A 26,229-nucleotide genomic window follows, 5' to 3' on the forward strand; every position below is an offset into this window, starting at 1 on the left:
GCTTTGTGACCACCTAGAGGAGTGGGATAGGGAGGGTGGGAGGGAGGGAGTTGCAAGAGGGAAGAGATATGGGGACATATGTATATGTAAAACTGATTCACCTTGTTATAAAGCAGAAACTAACACACCATTGTAAAGCAATTATACCCCAATAAAGATGTTAAAAAAAAAAGGGTTGGGGGGGGGAAAGTACATCTGCCCACAGACTTTTCTTTGTCCCTAACCCCTTGCTTGGATTGTTTTGTAAATCCGGTGCCAAAATCACCAAGGGAGGGTGTGCAGGGACAAAAGTATTTTATCCTTGAAAGTTGCTATGAAAGTAGCACTTTAATATTTTCATGATAACAACAGCAAAAACAAAATGGTAATTACATGACGTGAAGGATTTAACTATTCTTACTGTGGTAAACATTTTGCAGGGTATACATGTATCAAATCACCACATTGTACACCTCAAACATTCATGTTATATGTCAATTTTTATCTCATTAAAGGTGGGGGGAGGGGGGCTTCCCTTGTGGTGCTGTGGTTAAGAATCCGGCTGCCAATGCAGGGGACACGCGTTCAAGCCCTGGTCTAGGAAGATCCCACATGCCACGGAGCAACTAAGCCCGTGCGCCACAACTACTGAGCCTGTGCTCTAGACCCTGCGAGCCACAACTACTGAAGTCCGCACGCCACCACTACTGAGCCCACGCACAGCAACTACTGAAGCCCACACGCCTAGAGCCCATGCTCTGCAACAAGAGAAGCCACCACAATGAGAAGCCCACGCACCGCAACGAAGAGTAGCCCCCGTTCGCCACAACTACAGGAAGGCTGTGCACAGCAAGGAAGACCCAACGCAGCCCAAAATAAATAAATAAATAAATTTATTTTAAAATAATAATAAATAAATAAAGCTGGGGGAAAAGAGACAAAATCGAAGGGGTAAATACTGCTATCTTCACCATACAGAATCTTCACATTCGGGAGCATGTTAATTATTTATTCAAGACTTTTTTATGTGCTACATGAACACTTGTTTACATTTCTTTTTTAAAGTTCTGCCTGTCTCTCTTTAAGTTTATTTGTTGAGCGGTTTAATTGTGTTGATATTATAAGTGGGAATTTTCTTCCATTCCATTTTCTGATTATTGCTAGTTTATAATAAAAATAGGATTTATGGGAATTCCCTGGCAGTCCAGTGGTTAGGACTCAGCGCTTTCACTGCCGTGGGCTGCGGTTCAATCCCTGGTTGGGGAACTAAGATCTTATAAACCACATGGTGCAGCCAAAAAAATTAAAAATAAAAATAGGATTTAGCTTAATTTTTAAATAGGATTTATCATCACATACTCACTGTGTGTCTTTGGGTGATTAAGTGAAGCTTTCATGGGCTTCAAACTCTTAACAAAATTAAAGATGTGTATACTACCCATCTGAGAGAGTTCTAATGAAAAATAAATAAGACAAAACAGATAACATATTTAGTACAGGATCTGGAACAGAGAAAACACTAAAACACAGAAACTGTTCTTACCACCAATGGTGTATTACGTGTTTGTCAGGCCAGAAGTTTAGCCACTGCTCTCACCTGTGCTCCAAGATGTGCAGTCCAGTCCATCCCCTGGAGAATGAGAGGAAAACCCTGGCTTGTAGGCCCCTGGGAGGGACCAAGGGGCAGCGGGCTCTCTGTTCTCTCACCCCCAACAAAGCCTCTGCTCCCCACCTCCCCTCTAGCAGGAACCCAACACACACACAGAAAGAAGAGGTGTTTCAGGGCCATAATGTCAGGGCTGAACTGACATTCATTATTATATTTCCAGAATGATTTCATTCAACCCCCCTCAGAATGAGTAGACAACTGAGGCTCAGAGATTTGTCTGAGGTCATCCAACAACTGGGGAGGAGGCTGGGGCTAGAACTCGGGTCTCCTGACGCCCAAGCCTGTGCTCTGCCCACTTCACCCCAAATGCTCCTCCCCCTGTGACTTTGACCTTCCCTGAGAACTTCATTGTCCAAGGACAGTGGGGCAGGTGAGCCAACAGCAGAGCCACGAGGTCATCCAAGTTTGCCCAACATACACCCTTCTGCTGTCTTCACTCCTCGAGTCTGCTCTACCCCAACTTGTACATCTCCAGAGAACATTAATCAGCGATCACAAGAAAGGATCAGGGACTCAGTGTGTCTTGCGTCCTCGTTCACATCTTCAAATAGAAAGCTGGGAGAGGATGTCGCTTAACCCAAAGGAATTATGTGTTATTGGAGGCCCCTCAGGCATGAATAGGAGAAATGCTTCATGAGCAGGGATTTCCCAGCATGTGTTTCTATGTCTTCTTGGGAGGACATAGATCCCTGGGAAACATGAAAGGAAAAGAAGGAGGGAGCTATAGATTTAGCCACAAGGGTTGGCTAGTCACACTGACAGGGTTGATCATAGCCAGGTCAGAAGTAGGGGTCAATTGGGAAGGTTTTAGGTTTTATTTCCCCGGTCCAAGGCCAAAGGCAAAATGTCTAGGTTTCCATTTCCTGGTGAAATAGAGGCTGCAGTTCTTGGGTTGATTATTGGATTTCTACAGTGAACCCTAGGAATGGGCCTTTCGTTCCTGCCCCCGCTCTCCTTCACACAACAGTAACATCTGCCGTGGGTCCCTCTCCACTCGCCACTGGGGACTGGAAGTCCCAACTCCACACCCATCTCCCCAGAGCTTCCAGGGGCCCAGAAGTCATAGGAGCCAGAAACAAATGGAGTAGAAAGTGGTCTTTTATTGGAGAGTCCATGAGAGAGGCATCCCAGGTTTGGGCGCCCGGATGAAAGGAAGAATGGGCAGTGCGGGAGAGGGTAGCGCTACAGGCACCAGGATCTGCATCCCTGGGGACTTCACCGGTGCAGCAAGAACAGACTCCACCTGGTAGGAGAAAAGAGAATCAGAGATGTGATTCAGCAGGTCAAAGACTCAGAGGCAGTGGGAGGCAGGACCAAGTCCACTTGTCATCCCTCTCAGGACGAGACCCCTCGGTCTCTCCATCACCTCCCCATGTCCTCTCCCCCACCAACCTAGGATCACTCTCCACCTCTCAGCCTTTCTGTGCCTTCACAGGCCACCTCTTCCTCCACCCAGTTCTCACCTCACCAGGGATACACACAGACATTCCCGCAACTGCCCACACAGCACTTCTTGTCCGCCGCGCAATGAGCATCTTTCATACATTCGTAAGTTGGATTTTTGAAGGGGCACTGGTACAGAACCGTGGGGCAGCGGCCAGGCCTAGCGGGCTGTGGGAATATGGCTGGATCTTCTTGACCTTTGACTGGATCTTGACCTTCGACTGGATCTTGACCTTCGACTGGATCTTGACCTTCGACTGGACCTTGACCTTCGACTGGATCTTGTCCTTTGATCAGAACATTGCCTTTCGTAGTGCCTTGACCTTTAGGACAACAAAGAAATATCCCCACATTTAGAACAGTGTACCTGCTTTAACTAACTTTAACTAGTCTTTCCTCCAGGTCCAGCCACTGTTCACTGCAGTGTCCCTCAAAATGTGACTTGAGATAGGGGAGCTATCTCAAGGGCTAGCTGGGGTCTGTGCTCTTGGAAGGCTGGGACCGGGGTTCCTCGGGTGTCCATTTCTTCCCCTCACCCTCCATTCTGGGTCTTAGGGCCTTAACGAGGATATGCCAGACTGAAGTGTCTTTCAGAGGTGTCACTTTGGCATCTCTGAGGACACTTAATGGAAAGGAAAGGAGCCGTGAGACACTTACCAGGAGACCTGAGCTCCATCCTGGCTCTGGAGACTGTCTTGACAAATCCTCACCCCTCCCTAGGTCTCAGTGTCCTCCTTTGGAAAATAGGGGTCTTCAAACTACATGATTTTTGAGGCCCTGTTGGTTCTTAACCTTCTCTTAGAGGACTGATGACAGGTGATCTTACGGGGCGGACAGGCAGGGGACAGACCCCACACCCAGCGACCAGATTCCTGGGACCCCTCACTTCATTGAACGTTCTGTCCAAGTATCAACACTTGAGGCCAAGGTCATGTAACAACACTCCTTCCACAAACAGCCCTGATATCTCAGTCCTGGGGTGGAAAACATGTAGAGTCTAGTAGGCAACTTCCTACTTCTCTGGATACGCTGGAAACCTACTGTCCAGGCTGAAGAGTGGGCTCTAGCCCTGCCTGCTGCTCTGGAAGTACCCCCTGTCAGTACCCAGGCTGCCCCCAACATCCTCTCCTCAACCCAACCCAGCCCCACCCAGGCCACTTCCCTATTCACCTCTTACGACAGCTCCCTTTGCCACCAGCGTCCCAAGGACAAGAAGCACTACCACCAGGATCAAGAAGTTTCTGGACTTCATGTTGTCAGGAAGGTGAATGGCTAAGAGCTGAGGCCAAACCTAGTTTTATGCAGCTCCAGCTTGGCCGGGTGCCAAGGGTGGGTCTGTAGTTTCACAAGGGACAAGGGGTGCATTTTCTTAGTTCTACCAGGAAATATCCACCTCCATCCTGGAAAGCACCTTGGGCCCTTCCCCAAGGATTATTTACAGGGAGAAATGGCAGTTACTGTTGCATCATCTCTCATAGCCCCAATAGCTACCTCACTTTCTCACAAAGAAGCAGGGCTGGCTCCCCTTGGGCACCATTACAGCCAAATTCTTCATACTTAGAATAGAAAGAATATGGAGCCCCAAGAAGAGAAAGGAATCACCCATGGTCATTTAACAAGTCAGTGGTAGGTCTGGTGTTCAGTTTTCATAGGCAAGGTGTTCCCCAGTTACTCCCTGTTCCTGCAAGACCCACCCAGACCTACCCTAACAGTTTACCCCTCCCAGCATCAAGCTGGGCTTTTCTTTCATTCTCCCCTAACCCCAAGAAAAACTCTCAAAGGCATGTTTGCCTTGGACGTCTAATGACTAATCAGTGTACTTTTCCATTTCACAGGTAGTCTCTGAAATGCCCCAAGAAAGTAACAGGGAAGGTGGAATTTGACATCTGGAATGGCATGATGCCCTTGAAATCACAGTCAGAAGAGAGAAAACACCCATAAAATAAAAGGAAGAAAATATAAATCATCTATAAGGTGGACATCTACAGTGCATACATCCAACATGGCTTCCTCCTTCTTAGAACAGCATGCTGTTTCTTCTGAAGAACTCTTGTTTCTTTGTACCATCAACTTAGGAATCTAATGGGGACTGCTGATCATGAAAGCCTGACCCCCAGTCACAGCAGGGTGCGTGTGTGTGTGTGTGTGTGTGTGTGTGTGTCTCAGGTCTACTGATGTCCTTTATTTGAATAGACACTAAGGGGAAGGGGGAAGTCCCTCCTTTTGGTAAAGGTGGTAGAGATGAGCCTGGGAACTCCAGAAGCTATGGTTCCAGTCTGGGAGTAGGTTAACTGTGCAAGAAAAAGGAAACTAATTCACTTAGAAAATCAGAGAAATGATGGTGAGAGAGGAATCGGAAGGCACAGACCAGCCCTTCATTCCCCTTTATCTTGAGAGCAGCTCTTCCCACACCCTTCCCCTAGTTCAGTTATGACCCAATAAATTGGCTTTCTGCCTAAGCTAGTCTGAGAAGGTATTTTGTCATTGCTACCATAGTTCAGAGTAATAAAAATGAATTGGGTGTTGTCGGGTGAGTTGGGTGTTGTCAGGGACAGAACCTGAATTGTGGAAATGACAGTTGAGTTCTGGGTGAGAGAGCGATTGAAGCAAACTAATTATTTTATAGTAAGCCAGTTGTTTAAATCTTCACCTTTGTCTCTTTGGACTCGGACCACATGCCTACCAATGCTGAAACACTAAGGAGATATAAACAAATGTCAGAACATTAGAGTCTGCAGGCTACTTTAAAAAAAAATTTTAAAAAGCTCACTGCAAAGTAAGCTATACAAACAAAAGAATTGTGTAGAACATACCTATATTCTTTAAAGAATTAAAGCATTACAATGGAAGCCTGTACTCACGTGCCAGGTGAAAAAGGAGACTATTTACTCTACAGCCTATTACCCTATTAGCCTTTACTCCTATCCAATTTCTTCCCTCTCCATCCTCCACAGAGGCAACACTTTCTTGGATTTTCTAATTTTCTGTTAATTCAAGCATCTTGCTCATTTCTAATTGGGTGGTCTATCTTTTTCTTGTTGACCTGTAGAGAAAAGAAACCCTCACACATTACTAGTGAGAGTATATATTCATGCAACCGATTTGAAAGTAAATTTGGATCAGCTAGTAAAATTGAACATGAGCAAAATCTTTGAGATTTTTATCAATCTGATGGGTGAGAAGTGATACATTGCTGAAGTGTTTAGTTAGCATTTCTCTATCATGAATTATTTCAAGCATTTCTTCATATTTTAAAAGCCACTTATATTTCTTTACCTGAAAACTTCATTTCTTTTGCTCATTTTCCTATATAGTCATTAACCTTTTTCTTCTTAATTTCTAAGCACTCTTTATCTATTATAGAGAAAGGTCCTTTGTCTGTGATACGGTTTATAAATAATTTTTTTTTTTTGCGATACGCAGGCCCCTCACTGTTGTGGCCTCTCCCGTTGCAGAGCACAGGCTCCGGACGCGCAGGCTCAGCGGCCATGGCTCACGGGCCCAGCAGCTCCGCGGCATGTGGCATCTTCCCAGACTGGGGCACGAACCCGTGTCTCCTGCATCGGCAGGCGAACTCTCAACCACTGCGCCACCAGGGAAGCCCTAAAAAAATTTTTTTAAACACTGAAGTCTTTTATTCTGTTTCCCTCAGATCCTAAGAGTTTCCATTTCATTTGTTACCCCATAGATGAAATCTATTAACAAACTGCATGCATATTTACATCAGTCAAGAAGTTTGAGCAGATACTTCCAACAAAGCATGTAATATGTGAATTAGATATTTTGAATGTTGAAGGAATTAAAGAATCAGTCGGCTACTGGAGGTAATTTGTGCGGATTCTGAAGTATTTCTATACAACGTTGCTTCTAACAGAAAAGGGAAAACCCTGACTCAGGGTTTGGCTTCTTATTGTGCAGAAAGATTTGAGGACGAAGTTTCAAATATGGTGGGGTCACTCACCCTCATATCTAGAGAGTTCCATATATGAAAAGGCTTTCCTTTTGTTTTACAAGTAACTCCTTATTGTAGGCTAGCCTTTCACCATTGAGAAATTAGGGTTTAGGTCTTAATCTAAGCAACACTGAGGTGAATTGCATCACCTCCATCCACAGGGGTCTGGCACCCAGGGAAGCCAAGGGTGAGAACAGGGTGAGCCCAGGACACACATGTTAGCAGAGACAGTGCAGCATGATGAGGTGTGCCTCCAACACCCTAAGTGTGCTTTAGTTACCAGAATATTTGACACACCCACAAATTAAGTAGCAAAACATTTTAATCCATTAATTCTAAAACTAACAGAGACATTTTATATCCGGTGCCGCCTCCTCAAAAGTCTACTGCAGATTAGACAGCCAGACTGCAAGTTACAAAGCCAGACATTAAAGTTGAAGATGCAGTTTGGGACAAGACCATCATGGGGAGATTTTCCTCCTCTTTGCTCATAAACATAAGTTGTCAGCTTAAAAAAAATCCTCAGACATAAGAAGAAAGCTTTCTCTCTCTATAACCTCTTTATTTTAAATCTGTCTGTAATGTTTCAAGGCAAAACAGATAATCAGCAAACCAACCTCCCAAGCAAGTACAAGGATCTGAGCTGGGCTCCTGGGACTAAAGACTGGTTTAGTTCTATTTCTACCAACACTGTGATGTGAGGTACCATGGTTCTTGTTTTCGTTACAAGAGGTGTTAGGAAAGAATGCCCGCACACAATTAATAATAGCTTATCTAGCACGTAACTCTGCAGCACAGTACCAACAACAGGAGTATTTTAAAGCAGGGTGGAGAAGAACGTAGACATTCATACAAGTTAAGGTTTCCTTTGTTTCTTCCCCTCTTTTTACAAGGAGAATTCAGCTCAGAAACAAACTCCAGAATGCCCGTACTGTCCTTTGGCCCACTAGGCCCAGAGAGCCTCAGGCTTCAGTGATGTGTCCTTCTCAGATGAGGAAATCATAGATTTCCCATGTTTTGTTCACGTCTGTCTTGATGAGTGTTCTTGCCTGTGCCAATCTCAAGCCTCCTTGCTTGCTACATTCATTCAGTAGAGCAGATTTGTATTCCAAATAGGCTCCTGGGAACAACCTCACCATCTGACAGAGCTCCTTCTCTTTTTCATTCAACTTCTCTGTGCCAGGGAGGCCAGTGAGGTTCAAGGGCGGTGCACTTCGTCTACCTGAATTCGAAGCCATTGGTACGGAAGGACTCAGGCCAGAATCAACGTCAGCCTGCCGGCGGAGCCACTGCTGGCAGGCGCTACGGTCCTGGATGTACTGGAGAACCTCTGGGAGCATAGGGCGTTTGAGACGTTCCTCTTCTGGAGTCTTTCTGAGGGGATCCTAGGTTCTGGCACTACAAAAATTGGTAATGCCTGCTGTCCTGTATTTCTGGAGCCTCTTGATTTCCCTTCGGAGTTCGAATTCCAATGCATGGCTTTCAATGAACTTGTCATGCTCCACCGGCACCACTATCCTTGCAAATCGCCTCATTGTTTCTGAAGGCTCTTGGACTAGCTTGGGATACCGCCGTTCCATTAACTGAAATTTTCTAAGGTTGATTGATCCATGGTCTTTTATAATTTTTTTTCTCCTTTAACCTAGAATGATAGATATCTACAACAGCCATCTTCAGAGTGTGTAAAATGTCCGAGTCATCTTCAACAAAATCAATGTCTCTCAAGTCCTCTTCTGAATAATTGTCAAATCCTCATTGAAATCTGCCATGTGCCGAGAAAGCAAGGAGTCAAAGGTAGGTCGGGGAGGGTCATCTGTAGAGTGAAATGGAATGGCTGTGTCAGCAGTTTTTGCCTCCTCTGCTTGCTTCAGGTTCAGCAGGGTAGATGCAAACAGATGGTTACTGATGAAATGCTTCACTCCTCCTTGGTCTTGGTGCACATTTGATTGGCTACATCCTGTCAATTTCCAAAGCCGCAGTCCATCACAGCTTCTAAAAGGGCCATTTCTTCTTGAGCAGTCCAGCTGGGGTCAAGAACAGGAAAATCTGAGGTCATTATTTCGTAAGTGTGAATACTTTGATGTTTCTTGTACTCAAATCCTCGAGTGAAACATGCTAAAGGAACTCAAACGGTCCATTTCCCAGTTGGCAAAGACTGTTGTTTTGATCTTCCTCAATGTAGGAATCTTTCAAGGAGATTTCAGAACTGGCCAACACATACACCAAAGCTGACCACCACCCCCCTCACCGCGTCCCCCTCCTCCGCCTAAATAAAAATTTTAACTCATTCTTAGACCTGCACAAAACAGCTCAGGGTGGCACCCTTTCCTCCTCTTATCTAGATATTGCCTCCTGTTGTTTGGTTACTTCTGCTCTGGACTTCTGCATTTCTGCTTCATGATATCCTTAAACTGGTGAAATTGGTTCATTATTTTCTTTCAATTCATGTGCCAAAAAAAAAATCTAAATGATACAAAAGGGATCATAGAAAAAAAAACTTTCTAAATTGAAACAGACACCAGAAAAAGTAGAAAATCTGAATAATATTGTAACTATCCTAGAGATGGAATCAACAGTCAACAATTATTTGACCAAAAAGAAGCATTAGGATCAGATTTCTTCATAAGAAAAGGCAATCAAGGAACAACTAATTCTAATATGATATAAATAGAAAATAAGACACAATTTCCAGCACGTTTTATGAAGTAAACATAATCTTGATACCAGAACTTAATAAGAATTTGTGTCAATTATAGCTCAATAAAGCTGTTAAAAAATAAAATTCTTGGGACTTCCCTGGTGGCGCAGTGGTTGGGAGTCCACCTGCCGATGCAGGGGGCACGGGTTCGTGCCCTGGTCCGGGAGGATCCCGCATGCCACGGGGCGGCTGGGCCCGTGGGCCATGGCCACTGGGCCTGCGCGTCCGGAGCTTGTGCTCCGCAGCAGGAGAGGCCACAACAGTGAGAGGCCCACATACCACAAAAAATAATAATAAAAATAAACAAATAAATAAATAAATAAAATTCTCAACAAGGATACTATGAAAAAGGAAGATTCTAAGCCAGTCTCACTCATAGAACATAGATTCATGAACACAAAAATCCTAAATAAGTCACTTACCACCTGAATGCAGTAATATGCAAAAAGGACAATTTTTTGTGACTAATTTTAATTTATCTTAGCTATCAAAGGTAGTTTAATGCTAGAAACTCAATTAATGTAATTCACCACACTAACAGATTAAAGAAAAAATATAAGCTTAGATATAGAGCAGCATGCAATAAAATTCAAGATGCAGTTGCAATATAAAAATAGCAAATTAGGAATGAAGAATAATTCTTTTAAAGTGATAAAAACTACCCCATAGCAAACATCATACACAAATGTGAAAGGTTTTAACCTCTCCTTATAAAATCAGGAACTATTCCCAATTCTGTTCAATATTATTCGGGATACCCTATTCTATAGCATCAGACAAGTAGAAGAAATAAAAGGTGCAAGTAAGTATTGGAAAGAAAAAACAAAACTGTCATTATTCAAAGATGATGCAACTGTGTTCAAAAAATTCCAGACAAATCTACAGATAAATTTTTAGAATCCATGAGAGTTTATTATGACAGACACATACAAAGGAACTATACAAAAATCAATGGTACTCTATACATCAACAATACAAATCAGTAAATGAAATTTTATTGATATATATAATTATATAAAATATGAAGAGCTTATGGATAAATGTAATAAAGTTTGTGCAGAACCACTACATAGGAAATTAGAAAACTTTAGTGAGAGACATTTTTTAACATCCTCAAATCAGAAAGGTATACCATGTTCATGGATTGGAAGACTGAATATGATAAGGATGCCAATTCTCTTCAAACTGATTTTTAGTCTCAATGCTATCAAACCCCCAGAAAGGTTTTTGTAAAAGTAAACCAAAAAAAAAAAAAAAAAAAAGGCAATATAATTCTAAAATGCATACAAAAAGTGCAAAAGACAAGATAGCCAAGATACTCTTGAAGAATAATTTAATAAGACTTGATATAGGAAATATCAAGGTTTATTTTAAAGCTGTAATAATTATGATAAAGTGGTATTACAACAATGATAGATATGTAAATGAAACAGAATAGAGAGTCCAAAAACAGATGATTGCACATAATGAGAGTATGTTTTCAACTTGGCTGTAGTAAACAAATATCACTTTGGTTATATTAAGAAGGCTGCACATCATAATATTAATATACATTCCCTGAGTGGATGATAGGAGGATACAGGTTAAAAAGGTAGGATAGAAGGAAGAAGAAGGCAAATAAAAACAAACAAATAAATAAATAAATATTGCTTTACCAAAGAACTCATCAAGTCTGATGTGATCCTATTACATTTATAAATATAAATGTCCATGAAATCTTACCAACAGAAAAAAAAGTAGGAGAGTAATATATGTGTTTTGATAATATTTCAGTCGAATATAGAACTCCTGACAATGTTTATGTATGAAAAAGGAAAAGAGTTTGAAGGAATACACTCTGCTGTGAACATTGGTTACATGATGATGATGGGAGGGGACAAGTATGAGTAGTTTTTCCTTTATATGTATTAGTTTCTAATTTTTTTGCTTGTCACAACTGTCGACGAAACTTCAGTTAACAGTCAAGTTAAGAAGAAAAGAGGGGGGCTCCCTGGTGGCGCAGTGGTTGAGAGTCCGCCTGCCGATGCAGGGGACACTGGTTCGTGCCCCGGTCTGGGAGGATCCCACATGCCTCGGAGCGGCTGGGCCCGTGAGCCATGGCCGCTGAGCCTGCGCGTCCAGAGCCTGTGCTCCGCAACGGAAGAGGCCACAACAGTGAGAGGCCCAAGTACTGGAAAAAAAAAAAAAAAAAAAAGAAGAAAAGAGGGAATTTTATTTGAGCCAAACTGAGAATTATAATCCGGAATACAGACTCTCAGGAAGCTCTGAGAAACTGTTCCACCAGGTGGAAGTTGAAGGCACAGTCATATACATTTTCGAGACAAAGGATCATACATCAAAATGACATACTGATACTTTACACAAAGTTCACCAACGATACATAGTCCGGGTAAGCACATACAAAGAGAGCAGCAAGTCCATGACCACTACAGAGTTGGGAAAGAATGCTATTCTTTTAAGAAGTTGCACTGCTAGTGTCAAAAGAAAGGGGAAAAAATTATCTTTATGGTCAAACAGACACTCTTATCTTTGAGGAGGTTTGGTTAATGTGTAATGCAGATGCACACTGCTTATCAGGGAGGGAGGGAAGAGACCCAAACGAATGCAGAGAGAGAATTTTATGTTTAATTTTTTTTTGTCCTGCCTGAAAATATGAATTTTATTTCATCACAGCAAAAGTGATCTGAACATATCAGATAAAGAAAATTAAAATTCATAAAGAATAAAGAACTTAAGCAACCATGTGAGTGGAGAAAGGCTAATTGAGAGTTGTATCTAAAGAAGTGATTATATACATGTAATCACTTTTTAAAAATATTTATTTAATTTATTTATGTATTTTGGCTGCACGGGGTCTTTGTTGCGACATGTGGGGTCTTATAGCTGCGGCTTGTGAGCTTCTTAGTTGAGGCATGTAGATTCTTAGTTGTGGCACGCATGTGGGACCTATTTCCCAGACCAGGGATCGAACCCAGGTCCCTTGCATTGGGAGCACCGAGTCTTACCCACTGGACCACCAGGGAAGTCCCTATATACATGTAATCATTAATGCAAGTGTTAAGAAGAGATGCTTAAATTATGTGTCATAATGTAAAAATATAATAATGCGTTATTCTGATGCAATCAAAAGAAATCACTCTAGGTAGTTCAAGCAGAAAAAGAACTTCAGCTATTGTACGAGCACATTCCACTGTAAGAACCCAAATCACACGTGCAATCCTGGATGTGAAAGAGTCTGGGAAAAGATAAGCATTTGCTTTACAACCCCTGCAGGAAGGCATTCTGGGATCAGTTGAAATGCTTGTTGATGAAGACACTGCAGGTACCTGCCATACTCCTGCACCCTCCCACACTTACACTTCCAAACATCAGCAAATATTCACCTCCCAGAAGACAAAGCACCCACCTTGCGTGGGCGTTGAAGTGAACGGGTCTGAGAACAAGAAAGGTCGGACACAAGTGTTGGGAGATAAAAAAAAAAAAAAAGAAAGATAAAAGAAAATGCATCGGGGAAAAAGAATATGGAGTACTGAGAGAGGTTATTACCTTGAAATGTTGGTGTAATATCTCTTAGTGGCCATGGCTGATGGCGGAAGCCCTCCTATTTCAGATGAGTACTTAACAATCAAAGAAGTCCACACGTGTATTAAGAAAACTGTCCGTTATTGTAGCAACAGAGGAGGGAGCCCTTGAGCTAAGAAACTAAGGAAACTATTCTAACCTCCAACCCATCCCACTCCAGTAAGATATTCCTTTCAATAACTGGTCCATGAAAATCTACTGATTTTAAAATAAGAAAGAAATTTAGAAATCATAGACCATACAAAAATACTCCTTTTTAAAAAACAGAAATGAGTAGCAAAGCTTAAAAGCATTTAAAACAGGATTTTTAAAATCCCCAGTACAATGTCACCACAAAGCTGAGAAAAACTGATATTCTAAAATAAACGTTTAAAATTAGTAAAGCAAATTAAAGGTATGAGGAACCATCATAAAGCAGAAATACAGAAACTCAAAGAAGAGATAGCAAAATAGCAGGGAGATGTGAAATGGAATCTGAAAGACAGTAGAGAAATTGAAGAAAAGGACAAAACCATTTCATAAATAAGGACTAAGTAAAGTAAGGAAGAAAATGGAAAACATAAGAAAAGCAAAGAACATGAATAAAAATGAAGAAGTAGCTTAAAAATACAGAGAGAGTCTTAAATATTAAGAAGTCAATGGAGATTCACCAGACACATAAATCAAGTCCCACAAAGAAGAAAATCAAAACAACAAAATAGAAGAATTATTTAAAACTATAATTGAGGAAAATATCTCTGAAATAAAAGATTTGAGTCTACATATTAAAAGCTCACATTGTGAATGCAAGTAAAATTTGCAAATTTAGAGAAGAGCTAACACCCATCCTTCTCAAACTCTTCCAAAAAATTGCAGAGGAAGGAACATTCCCAAACTCATTCTATGAGGCCACCATCACCCTGATACCAAAACCAGACAAAGTTACTACAAAAAAAGAAAATTACAGATCAATAGCACTGATGAATATAGATGCAAAAATCCTCAACAAAATACTAGCAAACAGAATCCAGCAGCACATTAAAAGGATCATACACCATGATCAAGTGGTATTTATCCCAGGGATGCAAGCATACTTCAATATATGCAAATCAATCAATGTGATACACCATATTAACAAATTGAAGAAGAAAAACCATATGATCATTTCAATAGATGCAGAAAAAGCTTTTGACAAAATTCAACACCCATTTATGATAAAAACTCTCCAGAAAGTGGGCATAGAGGGAACCTACCTCAAAATAATAAAGGCCATATATTACAAACCCACAGCAAACATCATTCTCAGTGGTGAAAAACTGAAAGCATTTCCTCTAAGATCAGGAACAAGACAAGGATGTCCACTCTTACCACCATTACTCAACATAATTTTGGAAGTCCTAGCCACAGCAATCAGAGAAGAAAAAGAAATAGAAGGAATACAAATTGAAAAAGAAGGAGGAAAACTGTCACTGTTTGTAGATGACATGATACTATACATAGAGAATCCTAAAAATGCCACCAGAAAACTACTAGAGCTAATCAATGAATTTGGTAAAGTAGCAGGATACAAAATTAATGCACAGAAATCTCTTGCATTCCTATACACTAATGATGAAAAGTCTGAAAGAGAAATTAAGGAATCACTCCCATTTACCATTGCAACAAAAAGAATGAAATACCTAGGAATAAACCTACCTAGGGAGACCAAAGACCTGTATGCAGAAAACTATAAGACACTGATGAAAGAAATTAAGATGATCCAAACAGATGGAGAGATATACCATGTTCTTGGATTGGAAGAATCAATATTGTGAAAATGACTATACTACCAAAGGCAATCTACAGATTCAATGCAATCCCTAACAAATTACCAATGGCATTTTTTATAGAACTAGAACAAAAAAATCTTAAAATTTGTATGGAGACACAAAAGACCCCGAACAGCCAAATTGTCTTGAGGGAAAAACATGGATCTGGAGGAATCAGACTCCCTGACTTCAGACTACACTACAAAGCTACAGTAATCAAGACAATATGGTACTGGCACAAAAACAGAAATATAGATCAATGGAACAGGATAGAAAGCCCAGAGATAAACCCATGCACATATGGTCACTTTATCTTTGATAAAGGAGGCAAGAATATACAGTGGAGAAAAGACAGTCTCTTCAATAAGTGGTGCTGGGAAAACTGGACAGCTACATGTAAAAGAATGAAATTAGAATACTCCCTAACACCATACACAAAAATAAACTCAAAATGGATTGAAGACCTAAATGTAACGCCAGACACCATCAAACTCTTAGAGGAAAACATAGGCAGAACACTCCATGACATAAATCACAGCAAGATCCTTTTTGACCCACCTCCTAGAGAAATGGAAATAAAAACAAAAATAAACAAATGGGACCTTATGAAACTTAAAAGCTTTTTCACAGCAAAGGAAACCATAAACAAGACCAAAAGACATCCCTCAGAATGGGAGAAAACATTTGCAAATGAAACAACTGACAAAGGATTAATCTCCAAAACATACAAGCAACTCATGCAGCTCAATATCAAAAAAACAAACAACCCAATCCAAAAATGGGCAGAAGACCTAAATAGACATTTCTCCAAAGAAGATATACAGATTGCCAACAAACACATGAAAGAATGTTTAACATCATTAATCATTAGATAAATGCAAATCAAAACTACAATGATATGTCATCTCACACCGGTCAGAATGACCATCATCAAAAAATCTACAAACAATAACTGCTGGACAGGGTGTGGAGAAAAGGGAACCATCTTGAACTGTTGGTGGGAATGTAAATTGATACAGCCACTATGGAGAATAGTATGGAGGTTCCTTAAAAAACTACAAATAGAACTACCATAAGACCCAGCAATCCCACTACTGGGCATATACCCTGAGAAAACCATAATTCAAAAAGAGTCATGTACCAAAATGTCCATTGCAGCTCTATTTACAATAGCCAGGACATGGAAGCCACCTAAGTGTCCATCGACAGATGAATGGATAAAGAAGATGTGGCACTTATATACAATGGAATATTACTCAGCCATAAAAAGGAACGAAACTGAGTTATTTGTAGTGAGGTGGATGGACCTAGAGACTGTCATACAGAGTGAAGTAAGTCAGAAAGAGAAAAACAAATACCATATGCTAACACATATATATGGAATCTAAAAAAAAAAGAAAGAAAAATAATGGTCAGAAGAACCTAGGGGCAAGACAGGAATAAAGATGCAGACCTGCTAGAGAATGGACTTGAGGATACGGGGAGGGGGAAGGGTAAGCTGGGACAAAGTGAGAGAATGGCATGGACATATATACACTACCAAACGTAAAATAGATAGCTAGTGGGAAGCAGCCGCATAGCACAGGGAGATCAGCTTGGTGCTTTGTGACCACCTAGAGGAGTGGGATAGGGAGGGTGGGAGGGAGGGAGTTGCAAGAGGGAAGAGATATGGGGACATATGTGTATGTATAACTGATTCACCTTGTTATAAAGCAGAAACTAACACACCATTGTAAAGCAATTATACCCCAATAAAGATGTTAAAAAAAAGCGTGGGGGGGAAAGTACATCTACCCACAGACTTTTCTTTGTCCCTAACCCCTTGCTTGGATTGTTTTGTAAATCCAGTGCCAAAATCACCAAGGGAGGGTGTGCAGGGACAAAAGTATTTTATCCTTGAAAGTTGCTATGAAAGTAGCGCTTTAATATTTTCATGATAACAACAGCAAAAACAAAATGGTAATTACATGACGTGAAGGATTTAACTATTCTTACTGTGGTAAACATTTTGCAGGGTATACATGTATCAAATCACCACATTGTACACCTCAAACATTCATGTTATATGTCAATTTTTATCTCATTAAAGGTGGGGGGAGGGGGGCTTCCCTGGTGGCGCAGTGGTTAAGAATCCGGCTGCCAATGCAGGGGACACGCGTTCAAGCCCTGGTCTAGGAAGATCCCACATGCCACGGAGCAACTAAGCCCGTGCGCCACAACTACTGAGCCTGTGCTCTAGACCCTGCGAGCCACAACTACTGAAGTCTGCACGCCACCACTACTGAGCCCACGCACAGCAACTACTGAAGCCCACACGCCTAGAGCCCATGCTCTGTAACAAGAGAAGCCACCACAATGAGAAGCCCACGCACCGCAACGAAGAGTAGCCCCCGTTCGCCACAACTACAGGAAGGCTGTGCACAGCAAGGAAGATCCAACGCAGCCCAAAATAAATAAATTTATTTTAAAATAATAATAAATAAATAAAGCTGGGGCAAAAGAGACAAAATCGAAGGGGTAAATACTGCTATCTTCACCATACAGAATCTTCACATTCGGGAGCATGTTAATTATTTATTCAAGACTTTTTTATGTGCTACATGAACACTTGTTTACATTTCTTTTTTAAAGTTCTGCCTGTCTCTCATTAAGTTTATTTGTTGAGCGGTTTAATTGTGTTGATATTATAAGTGGGAATTTTTTTCCATTCCATTTTCTGGTTATTGCTAGTTTATAATAAAAATAGGATTTATGGGAATTCCCTGGCAGTCCAGTGGTTAGGACTCAGCGCTTTCACTGCCGTGGGCTGGGGTTCAATCCCTGGTTGGGGAACTAAGATCTTATAAACCACATGGTGCAGCCAAAAAAATTAAAAATAAAAATAGGATTTAGCTTAATTTTTAAATAGGATTTATCATCACATACTCACTGTGTGTCTTTGGGTGATTAAGTGAAGCTTTCATGGGCTTCAAACTCTTAACAAAATTAAAGATGTGTATACTACCCATCTGAGAGAGTTCTAATGAAAAATAAATAAGACAATACAGATAACATATTTAGTACAGGATCTGGAACAGAGAAAACACTAAAACACAGAAACTGTTCTTACCACCAATGGTGTATTACGTGTTTGTCAGGCCAGAAGTTTAGCCACTGATCTCACCTGTGCTCCAAGATGTGCAGTCCAGTCCATCCCCTGGAGAATGAGAGGAAAACCCTGGCTTGTAGGCCCCTGGGAGGGACCAAGGGGCAGCGGGCTCTCTGTTCTCTCACCCTCAACAAAGCCTCTGCTCCCCACCTCCCCTCTAGCAGGAACCCAACACACACACAGAAAGAAGAGGTGTTTTAGGGCCATAATGTCAGGGCTGAATTGACATTCATTATTATATTTCCAGAATGATTTCATTCAACCCCCCTCAGAATGAGTAGACAACTGAGGCTCAGAGATTTGTCTGAGGTCATCCAACAACTGGGGAGGAGGCTGGGGCTAGAACTCGGGTCTCCTGACGCCCAAGCCTGTGCTCTGCCCACTTCACCCCAAATGCTCCTCCCCCTGTGGCTTTGACCTTCCCTGAGAACTTCATTGTCCAAGGACAGTGGGGCAGGTGAGCCAACAGCAGAGCCACGAGGTCATCCAAGTTTGCCCAACATACACCCTTCTGCTGTCTTCACTCCTCGAGTCTGCTCTACCCCAACTTGTACATCTCCAGAGAACATTAATCAGCGATCACAAGAAAGGATCAGGGACTCAGTGTGTCTTGCGTCCTCGTTCACATCTTCAAATAGAAAGCTGGGAGAGGATATCGCTTAACCCAAAGGAATTATGTGTTATTGGAGGCCCCTCAGGCATGAATAGGAGAAATGCTTCATGAGCAGGGATTTCCCAGCATGTGTTTCTATGTCTTCTTGGGAGGACATAGATCCCTGGGAAACATGAAAGGAAAAGAAGGAGGGAGCTATAGATTTAGCCACAAGGGTTGGCTAGTCACACTGACAGGGTTGATCATAGCCAGGTCAGAAGTAGGGGTCAATTGGGAAGGTTTTAGGTTTTATTTCCCCGGTCCAAGGCCAAAGGCAAAATGTCTAGGTTTCCATTTCCTGGTGAAATAGAGGCTGCAGTTCTTGGGTTGATTATTGGATTTCTACAGTGAACCCTAGGAATGGGCCTTTCGTTCCTGCCCCCGCTCTCCTTCACACAACAGTAACATCTGCCGTGGGTCCCTCTCCACTCGCCACTGGGGACTGGAAGTCCCAACTCCACACCCATCTCCCCAGAGCTTCCAGGGGCCCAGAAGTCATAGGAGCCAGAAACAAATGGAGTAGAAAGTGGTCTTTTATTGGAGAGTCCATGAGAGAGGCATCCCAGGTTTGGGCGCCCGGATGAAAGGAAGAATGGGCAGTGCGGGAGAGGGTAGCGCTACAGGCACCAGGATCTGCATCCCTGGGCACTTCACCGGTGCAGCAAGAACAGACTCCACCTGGTAGGAGAAAAGAGAATCAGAGATGTGATTCAGCAGGTCAAAGACTCAGAGGCAGTGGGAGGCAGGACCAAGTCCACTTGTCATCCCTCTCAGGACGAGACCCCTCGGTCTCTCCATCACCTCCCCATGTCCTCTCCCCCACCAACCTAGGATCACTCTCCACCTCTCAGCCTTTCTGTGCCTTCACAGGCCACCTCTTCCTCCACCCAGTTCTCACCTCACTGGGGATCCTTACAGACATTCCCGCAATAGCCCACACAGCACTTCTTGCGCCCCCAGCATTGAGCATCTGTCGAACATTTGTTAGTGGGATGTTTTAAGCCGCACTGGAACGGAACACTGGGGCAGTAGCCATTCTTAGTGGAATGTAGGAATCTGACTGGATCTTCTTGACCTTCGACTGGATCTTGACCTTCGACTAGATCTTGACCTTTGACTGGATCTTCTTGACCTTCGACTGGATCTTGACTTTCGACTGGATCTTGACCTTCGACTGGATCTTGTCCTTTGATCAGAACATTGCCTTTCGTAGTGCCTTGACCTTTAGGACAACAAAGAAATATCCCCACATTTAGAACAGTGTACCTGCTTTAACTATCTAGTCTTTCCTCCAGGTCCAGCCACTGTTCACTGCAGTGTCCCTCAAAATGTGACTTGAGATAGGGGAGCTATCTCAAGGGCTAGCTGGGGTCTGTGCTCTTGGAAGGCTGGGACCGGGGTTCCTCGGGTGTCCATTTCTTCCCCTCACCCTCCATTCTGGGTCTTAGGGTCCTCACGAGGATATGCCAGACTGAAGTGTCTTTCAGAGGTGTCACTTTGGCATCTCTGAGGAAACTTAATGGAAAGGAAAGGAGCCGTGAGACACTTACCAGGAGACCTGAGCTCCATCCTGGATCTGGAGACTGTCTTGACAAATCCTCACCCCTCCCTAAGTCTCAATGTCCTCCTTTGGAAAATAGGGGTCTTCAAACTACATGATTTTTGAGGCCCTGTTGGTTCTTAACCTTCTCTTAGAGGACTGATGACAGGTGATCTTACGGGGCAGACAGGCAGGGGACAGACCCCACACCCAGCGACCAGATTCCTGGGACCCCTCACTTCATTGAACGTTCTGTCCAAGTATCAACACTTGAGGCCAAGGTCATGTAACAACACTCCTTCCACAAACAGCCCTGATATCTCAGTCCTGGGGTGGAAAGCATGTAGAGTCTAGTAGGCAACTTCCTACTTCTCTGGATACGCTGGAAACCTACTGTCCAGGCTGAAGAGTGGGCTCTAGCCCTGCCTGCTGCTCTGGAAGTACCCCCTGTCAGTACCCAGGCTGCCCCCAACATCCTCTCCTCAACCCAACCCAGCCCCACCCAGGCCACTTCCCTATTCACCTCTTACGACAGCTGCCTGTGCCACCAGCGTCCCAAGGACAAGAAGCACTACCACCAGGATCAAGAAGTTTCTGGACTTCATGTTGTCAGGAAGGTGAATGGCTAAGAGCTGAGGCCAAACCTAGTTTTATGCAGCTCCAGCTTGGCCGGGTGCCAAGGGTGGGTCTGTGGTTTCACAAGGGACAAGGGGTGCATTTTCTTAGTTCTACCAGGAAATATCCACCTCCATCCTGGGAAGCACCTTGGGCCCTTCCCCAAGGATTATTTACAGGGAGAAATGGCAGTTACTGTTGCATCATCTCTCATAGCCCCAATAGCTACCTCACTTTCTCACAAAGAAGCAGGGCTGGCTCCCCTTGGGCACCATTACAGCCAAATTCTTCATACTTAGAATAGAAAGAATATGGAGCCCCAAGAAGAGAAAGGAATCACCCATGGTCATTTAACAAGTCAGTGGTAGGTCTGGTGTTCAGTTTTCATAGGCAAGGTGTTCCCCAGTTACTCCCTGTTCCTGCAAGACCCACCCAGACCTACCCTAACAGTTTACCCCTCCCAGCATCAAGCTGGGCTTTTCTTTCATTCTCCCCTAACCCCAAGAAAAACTCTCAAAGGCATGTTTGCCTTGGACGTCTAATGACTAATCAGTGTACTTTTCCATTTCACAGGTAGTCTCTGAAATGCCCCAAGAAAGTAACAGGGAAGGTGGAATTTGACATCTGGAATGGCATGATGCCCTTGAAATCACAGTCAGAAGAGAGAAAACACCCATAAAATAAAAGGAAGAAAATATAAATCATCTATAAGGTGGACATCTACAGTGCATACATCCAACATGGCTTCCTCCTTCTTAGAACAGCATGCTGCTTCTTCTGAAGAACTCTTGTTTCTTTGTACCATCAACTTAGGAATCTAATGGGGACTGCTGATCATGAAAGCCTGACCCCCAGTCACAGCAGGGTGCGTGTGTGTGTGTGTGTGTGTGTGTCTCAGGTCTACTGATGTCCTTTATTTGAATAGACACTAAGGGGAAGGGGGAAGTCCCTCCTTTTGGTAAAGGTGGTAGAGTTGAGCCTGGGAACTCCAGAAGCTATGGTTCCAGTCTGGGAGTAGGTTAACTGTGCAAGAAAAAGGAAACTAATTCACTTAGAAAATCAGAGAAATGATGGTGAGAGAGGAATCGGAAGGCACAAACCAGCCCTTCATTCCCCTTTATCTTGAGAGTAGCTCTTCCCACACCCTTCCCCTAGTTCAGTTATGACCCAATAAATTGGCTTTCTGCCTAAGCTAGTCTGAGAAGGTATTTTGTCATTGCTACCATAGTTCAGAGTAATAAAAATGAATTGGGTGTTGTTGGGTGAGTTGGGTGTTGTCAGGGACAGAACCTGAATTGTGGAAATGACAGTTGAGCTCTGGGTGAGAGAGCGATTGAAGCAAACTAATTATTTTATAGTAAGCCAGTTGTTTAAATCTTCACCTTTGTCTCTTTGGGCTCGGACCACATGCCTACCAATGCTGAAACACTAAGGAGATATAAACAAATGTCAGAACATTAGAGTCTGCAGGCTACTTTAAAAAAAATTTTTAAAAAGCTCACTGCAAAGTAAGCTATACAAACAAAAGAATTGTGTAGAACATACCTATATTCTTTAAAGAATTAAAGCATTACAATGGAAGCCTGTACTCACGTGCCAGGTGAAAAAGGAGACTATTTACTCTACAGCCTATTACCCTATTAGCCTTTACTCCTATCCAATTTCTTCCCTCTCCATCCTCCACAGAGGCAACACTTTCTTGGATTTTCTAATTTTCTGTTAATTCAAGCATCTTGCTCATTTCTAATTGGGTGTCTATCTTTTTCTTGTTGACCTGTAGAGAAAAGAAACCCTCACACATTACTAGTGAGAGTATATATTCATGCAACCGATTTGAAAGTAAATTTGGATCAGCTAGTAAAATTGAACATGAGCAAAATCTTTGAGATTTTTATCAATCTGATGGGTGAGAAGTGATACATTGCTGAAATGTTTAGTTAGCATTTCTCTATCATGAATTATTTCAAGCATTTCTTCATATTTTAAAAGCCACTTATATTTCTTTACCTGAAAACTTCATTTCTTTTGCTCATTTTCCTATACAGTCATTAACCTTTTTCTTTTTAATTTCTAAGCACTCTTTATCTATTATAGAGAAAGGTCCTTTGTCTGTGATACGGTTTATAAATAATTTTTTTTTTTTGCGATACGCGGGCCCCTCACTGTTGTGGCCTCTCCCGTTGCAGAGCACAGGCTCCGGACGCGCAGGCTCAGCGGCCATGGCTCACGGGCCCAGCAGCTCCGCGGCATGTGGCATCTTCCCAGACTGGGGCACGAACCCGTGTCTCCTGCATCGGCAGGCGAACTCTCAACCACTGCGCCACCAGGGAAGCCCTAAAAAATTTTTTTTAAACACTGAAGTCTTTTATTCTGTTTCCCTCAGATCCTAAGAGTTTCCGTTTCATTTGTTACCCCATAGATGAAATCTATTAACAAACTGCATGCATATTTACATCAGTCAAGAAGTTTGAGCAGATACTTCCAACAAAGCATGTAATATGTGAATTAGATATTTTGAATGTTGAAGGAATTAAAGAATCAGTCGGCTACTGGAGGTAATTTGTGCGGATTCTGAAGTATTTCTATACAACGTTGCTTCTAACAGAAAAGGGAAAACCCTGACTCAGAGTTTGGCTTCTTATTGTGCAGAAAGATTTGAAGACGAAGTTTCAGATATGGTGGGGTCACTCACCCTCATAACTAGTGAGTTCCACATATGAAAAGGCTTTCCCTTTGTTTTACAAGTAACTCCTTATTGTAGGCTAGCCTTTCACCATTGAGAAATTAGGGTTTAGGTCTTAATCTAAGCAACACTGAGGTTAATTGCATCACCTCCATCCACAGGGGTCTGGCACCCAGGGAAGCCAAGGGTGAGAACAGGGTGAGCCCAGGACACACATGTTAGCAGAGACAGTGCAGCATGATGAGGTGTGCATCCAACACCCTAAGTGTGCTTTAGTTACCAGAATATTTGACACACCCACAAATTAAGTAGCAAAACATTTTAATCCATTAATTCTAAAACTAACAGAGACATTTTATATCCGGTGCCACCTCCTCAAAAGTCTACTGCAGATTAGACAGCCAGACTGCAGGTTACAAAGCCAGACATTAACGTTGAAGATGCAGTTTGGGACAAGACCATCATGGGGAGATTTTCCTCCTCTTTGCTCATAAACATAAGTTGTCAGCTTAAAAGAAATCCTCAGACATAAGAAGAAAGCTTTCTCTCTCTATAACCTCTTTATTTTAAATCTGTCTGTAATGTTTGAAGGCAAAACAGATAATCAGCAAACCAACCTCCCAAGCAAGTACAAGGATCTGAGCTGGACTCCTGGGACTAAAGACTGGTTTAGTTCTATTTCTACCAACACTGTGATGTGAGGTACCATGGTTCTTGTTTTCGTTACAAGCGGTGTTAGGAAAGAATGCCCGCACACAATTAATAATAGCTTATCTAGCACGTAACTCTGCAGCACAGTACCAACAACAGGAGTATTTTAAAGCAGGGTGGAGAAGAACGTAGACATTCATACAAGTTAAGGTTTCCTTTGTTTCTTCCCCTCTTTTTACAAGGAGAATTCAGCTCAGAAACAAACTCCAGAATGCCCGTACTGTCCTTTGGCCCACTAGGCCCAGAGAGCCTCAGGCTTCAGTGATGTGTCCTTCTCAGATGAGGAAATCATAGATTTCCCATGTTTTGTTCACGTCTGTCTTGATGAGTGTTCTTGCCTGTGCCAGTCTCAAGCCTCCTTGCTTGTTACATTCGTTCAGTAGAGCAGATTTGTATTCCAAATAGGCTCCTGGGAACAACCTCACCATCTGACAGAGCTCCTTTTCTTTTTCATTCAACTTCTCTGTGCCAGGGAGGCCAGTGAGGTTCAAGGGCGGTGCACTTCGTCTACCTGAATTCGAAGCCATTGGTACGGAAGGACTCAGGCCAGAATCAACGTCAGCCTGCCGGCGGAGCCACTGCTGGCAGGCGCTACGGTCCTGGATGTACTGGAGAACCTCTGGGAGCATAGGGCGTTTGAGACGTTCCTCTTCTGGAGTCTTTCTGAGGGGATCCTAGGTTCTGGCACTACAAAAATTGGTAATGCCTGCTGTCCTGTATTTCTGGAGCCTCTTGATTTCCCTTCGGAGTTCGAATTCCAATGCATGGCTTTCAATGAACTTGTCATGCTCCACCGGCGCCACTATCCTTGCAAATCGCCTCATTGTTTCTGAAGGCTCTTGGACTAGCTTGGGATACCGCCATTCCATTAACTGAAATTTTCTAAGGTTGATTGATCCATGGTCTCTTATAATTTTTTTTCTCCTTTGTCTCTCCTTTAACCTAGAATGATAGATATCTACAACAGCCATCTTCAGAGTGTGTAAAATGTCCGAGTCATCTTCAACAAAATCAATGTCTCTCAAGTCCTCTTCTGAATAATTGTCAAATTCCTCATTGAAATCTGCCATGTGCCGAGAAAGCAAGGAGTCAAAGGTAGGTCGGGGAGGGTCATCTGTAGAGTGAAATGGAATGGCTGTGTCAGCAGTTTTTGCCTCCTCTGCTTGCTTCAGGTTCAGCAGGGTAGATGCAAACAGATGGTTACTGATGAAATGCTTCACTCCTCCTTGGTCTTGGTGCACATTTGATTGGCTACATCCTGTCAATTTCCAAAGCCGCAGTCCATCACAGCTTCTAAAAGGGCCATTTCTTCTTGAGCAGTCCAGCTGGGGTCAAGAACAGGAAAATCTGAGGTCATTATTTCGTAAGTGTGAATACTTTGATGTTTCTTGTACTCAAATCCTCGAGTGAAACATGCTAAAGGAACTCAAACGGTCCATTTCCCAGTTGGCAAAGACTGTTGCTTTGATCTTCCTCAATGTAGGGATCTTTCAAGGAGATTTCAGAACTGGCCAACACATACACCAAAGCTGACCACCACCCCCCTCACCGCGTCCCCCTCCTCCGCCTAAATAAAAATTTTAACTCATTCTTAGACCTGCACAAAACAGCTCAGGGTGGCACCCTTTCCTCCTCTTATCTAGATATTGCCTCCTGTTGTTTGGTTACTTCTGCTCTGGACTTCTGCATTTCTGCTTCATGATATCCTTAAACTGGTGAAATTGGTTCATTATTTTCTTTCAATTCATGTGCCAAAAAAAAAAATCTAAA

The 26,229-nt window shown here is 42.6% G+C and overlaps 1 protein-coding gene and 2 pseudogenes across 1 annotated transcript; all 3 read right to left on the bottom strand.

Annotated features, from left to right (window-relative positions):
• Nucleotides 1-2,863: 2,863 nt before the first annotated feature.
• Nucleotides 2,864-21,055, bottom strand: LOC132438656 (sodium/potassium ATPase inhibitor SPAI-2). The gene is made up of 6 exons (XM_060032913.1): nucleotides 20,974-21,055; nucleotides 19,831-20,132; nucleotides 19,532-19,588; nucleotides 4,262-4,370; nucleotides 3,117-3,414; nucleotides 2,864-2,891 (listed from the first exon to the last, which is right to left on the bottom strand). Exons 1-6 carry the CDS (start codon nucleotides 21,053-21,055, stop codon nucleotides 2,864-2,866), a joined length of 876 nt encoding a protein of 291 aa, XP_059888896.1.
• On the bottom strand, nucleotides 8,006-9,114 carry LOC132437521 (transcriptional adapter 2-alpha pseudogene; annotated as a pseudogene).
• Nucleotides 21,056-24,710: 3,655 nt separating the features above from the next.
• On the bottom strand, nucleotides 24,711-25,777 carry LOC132437522 (transcriptional adapter 2-alpha pseudogene; annotated as a pseudogene).
• Nucleotides 25,778-26,229: the final 452 nt, after the last annotated feature.

The sequence above is a fragment of the Delphinus delphis genome, chromosome 15 (assembly GCF_949987515.2).
Source record: "Delphinus delphis chromosome 15, mDelDel1.2, whole genome shotgun sequence".
NCBI lineage: Eukaryota > Metazoa > Chordata > Mammalia > Artiodactyla > Delphinidae > Delphinus > Delphinus delphis.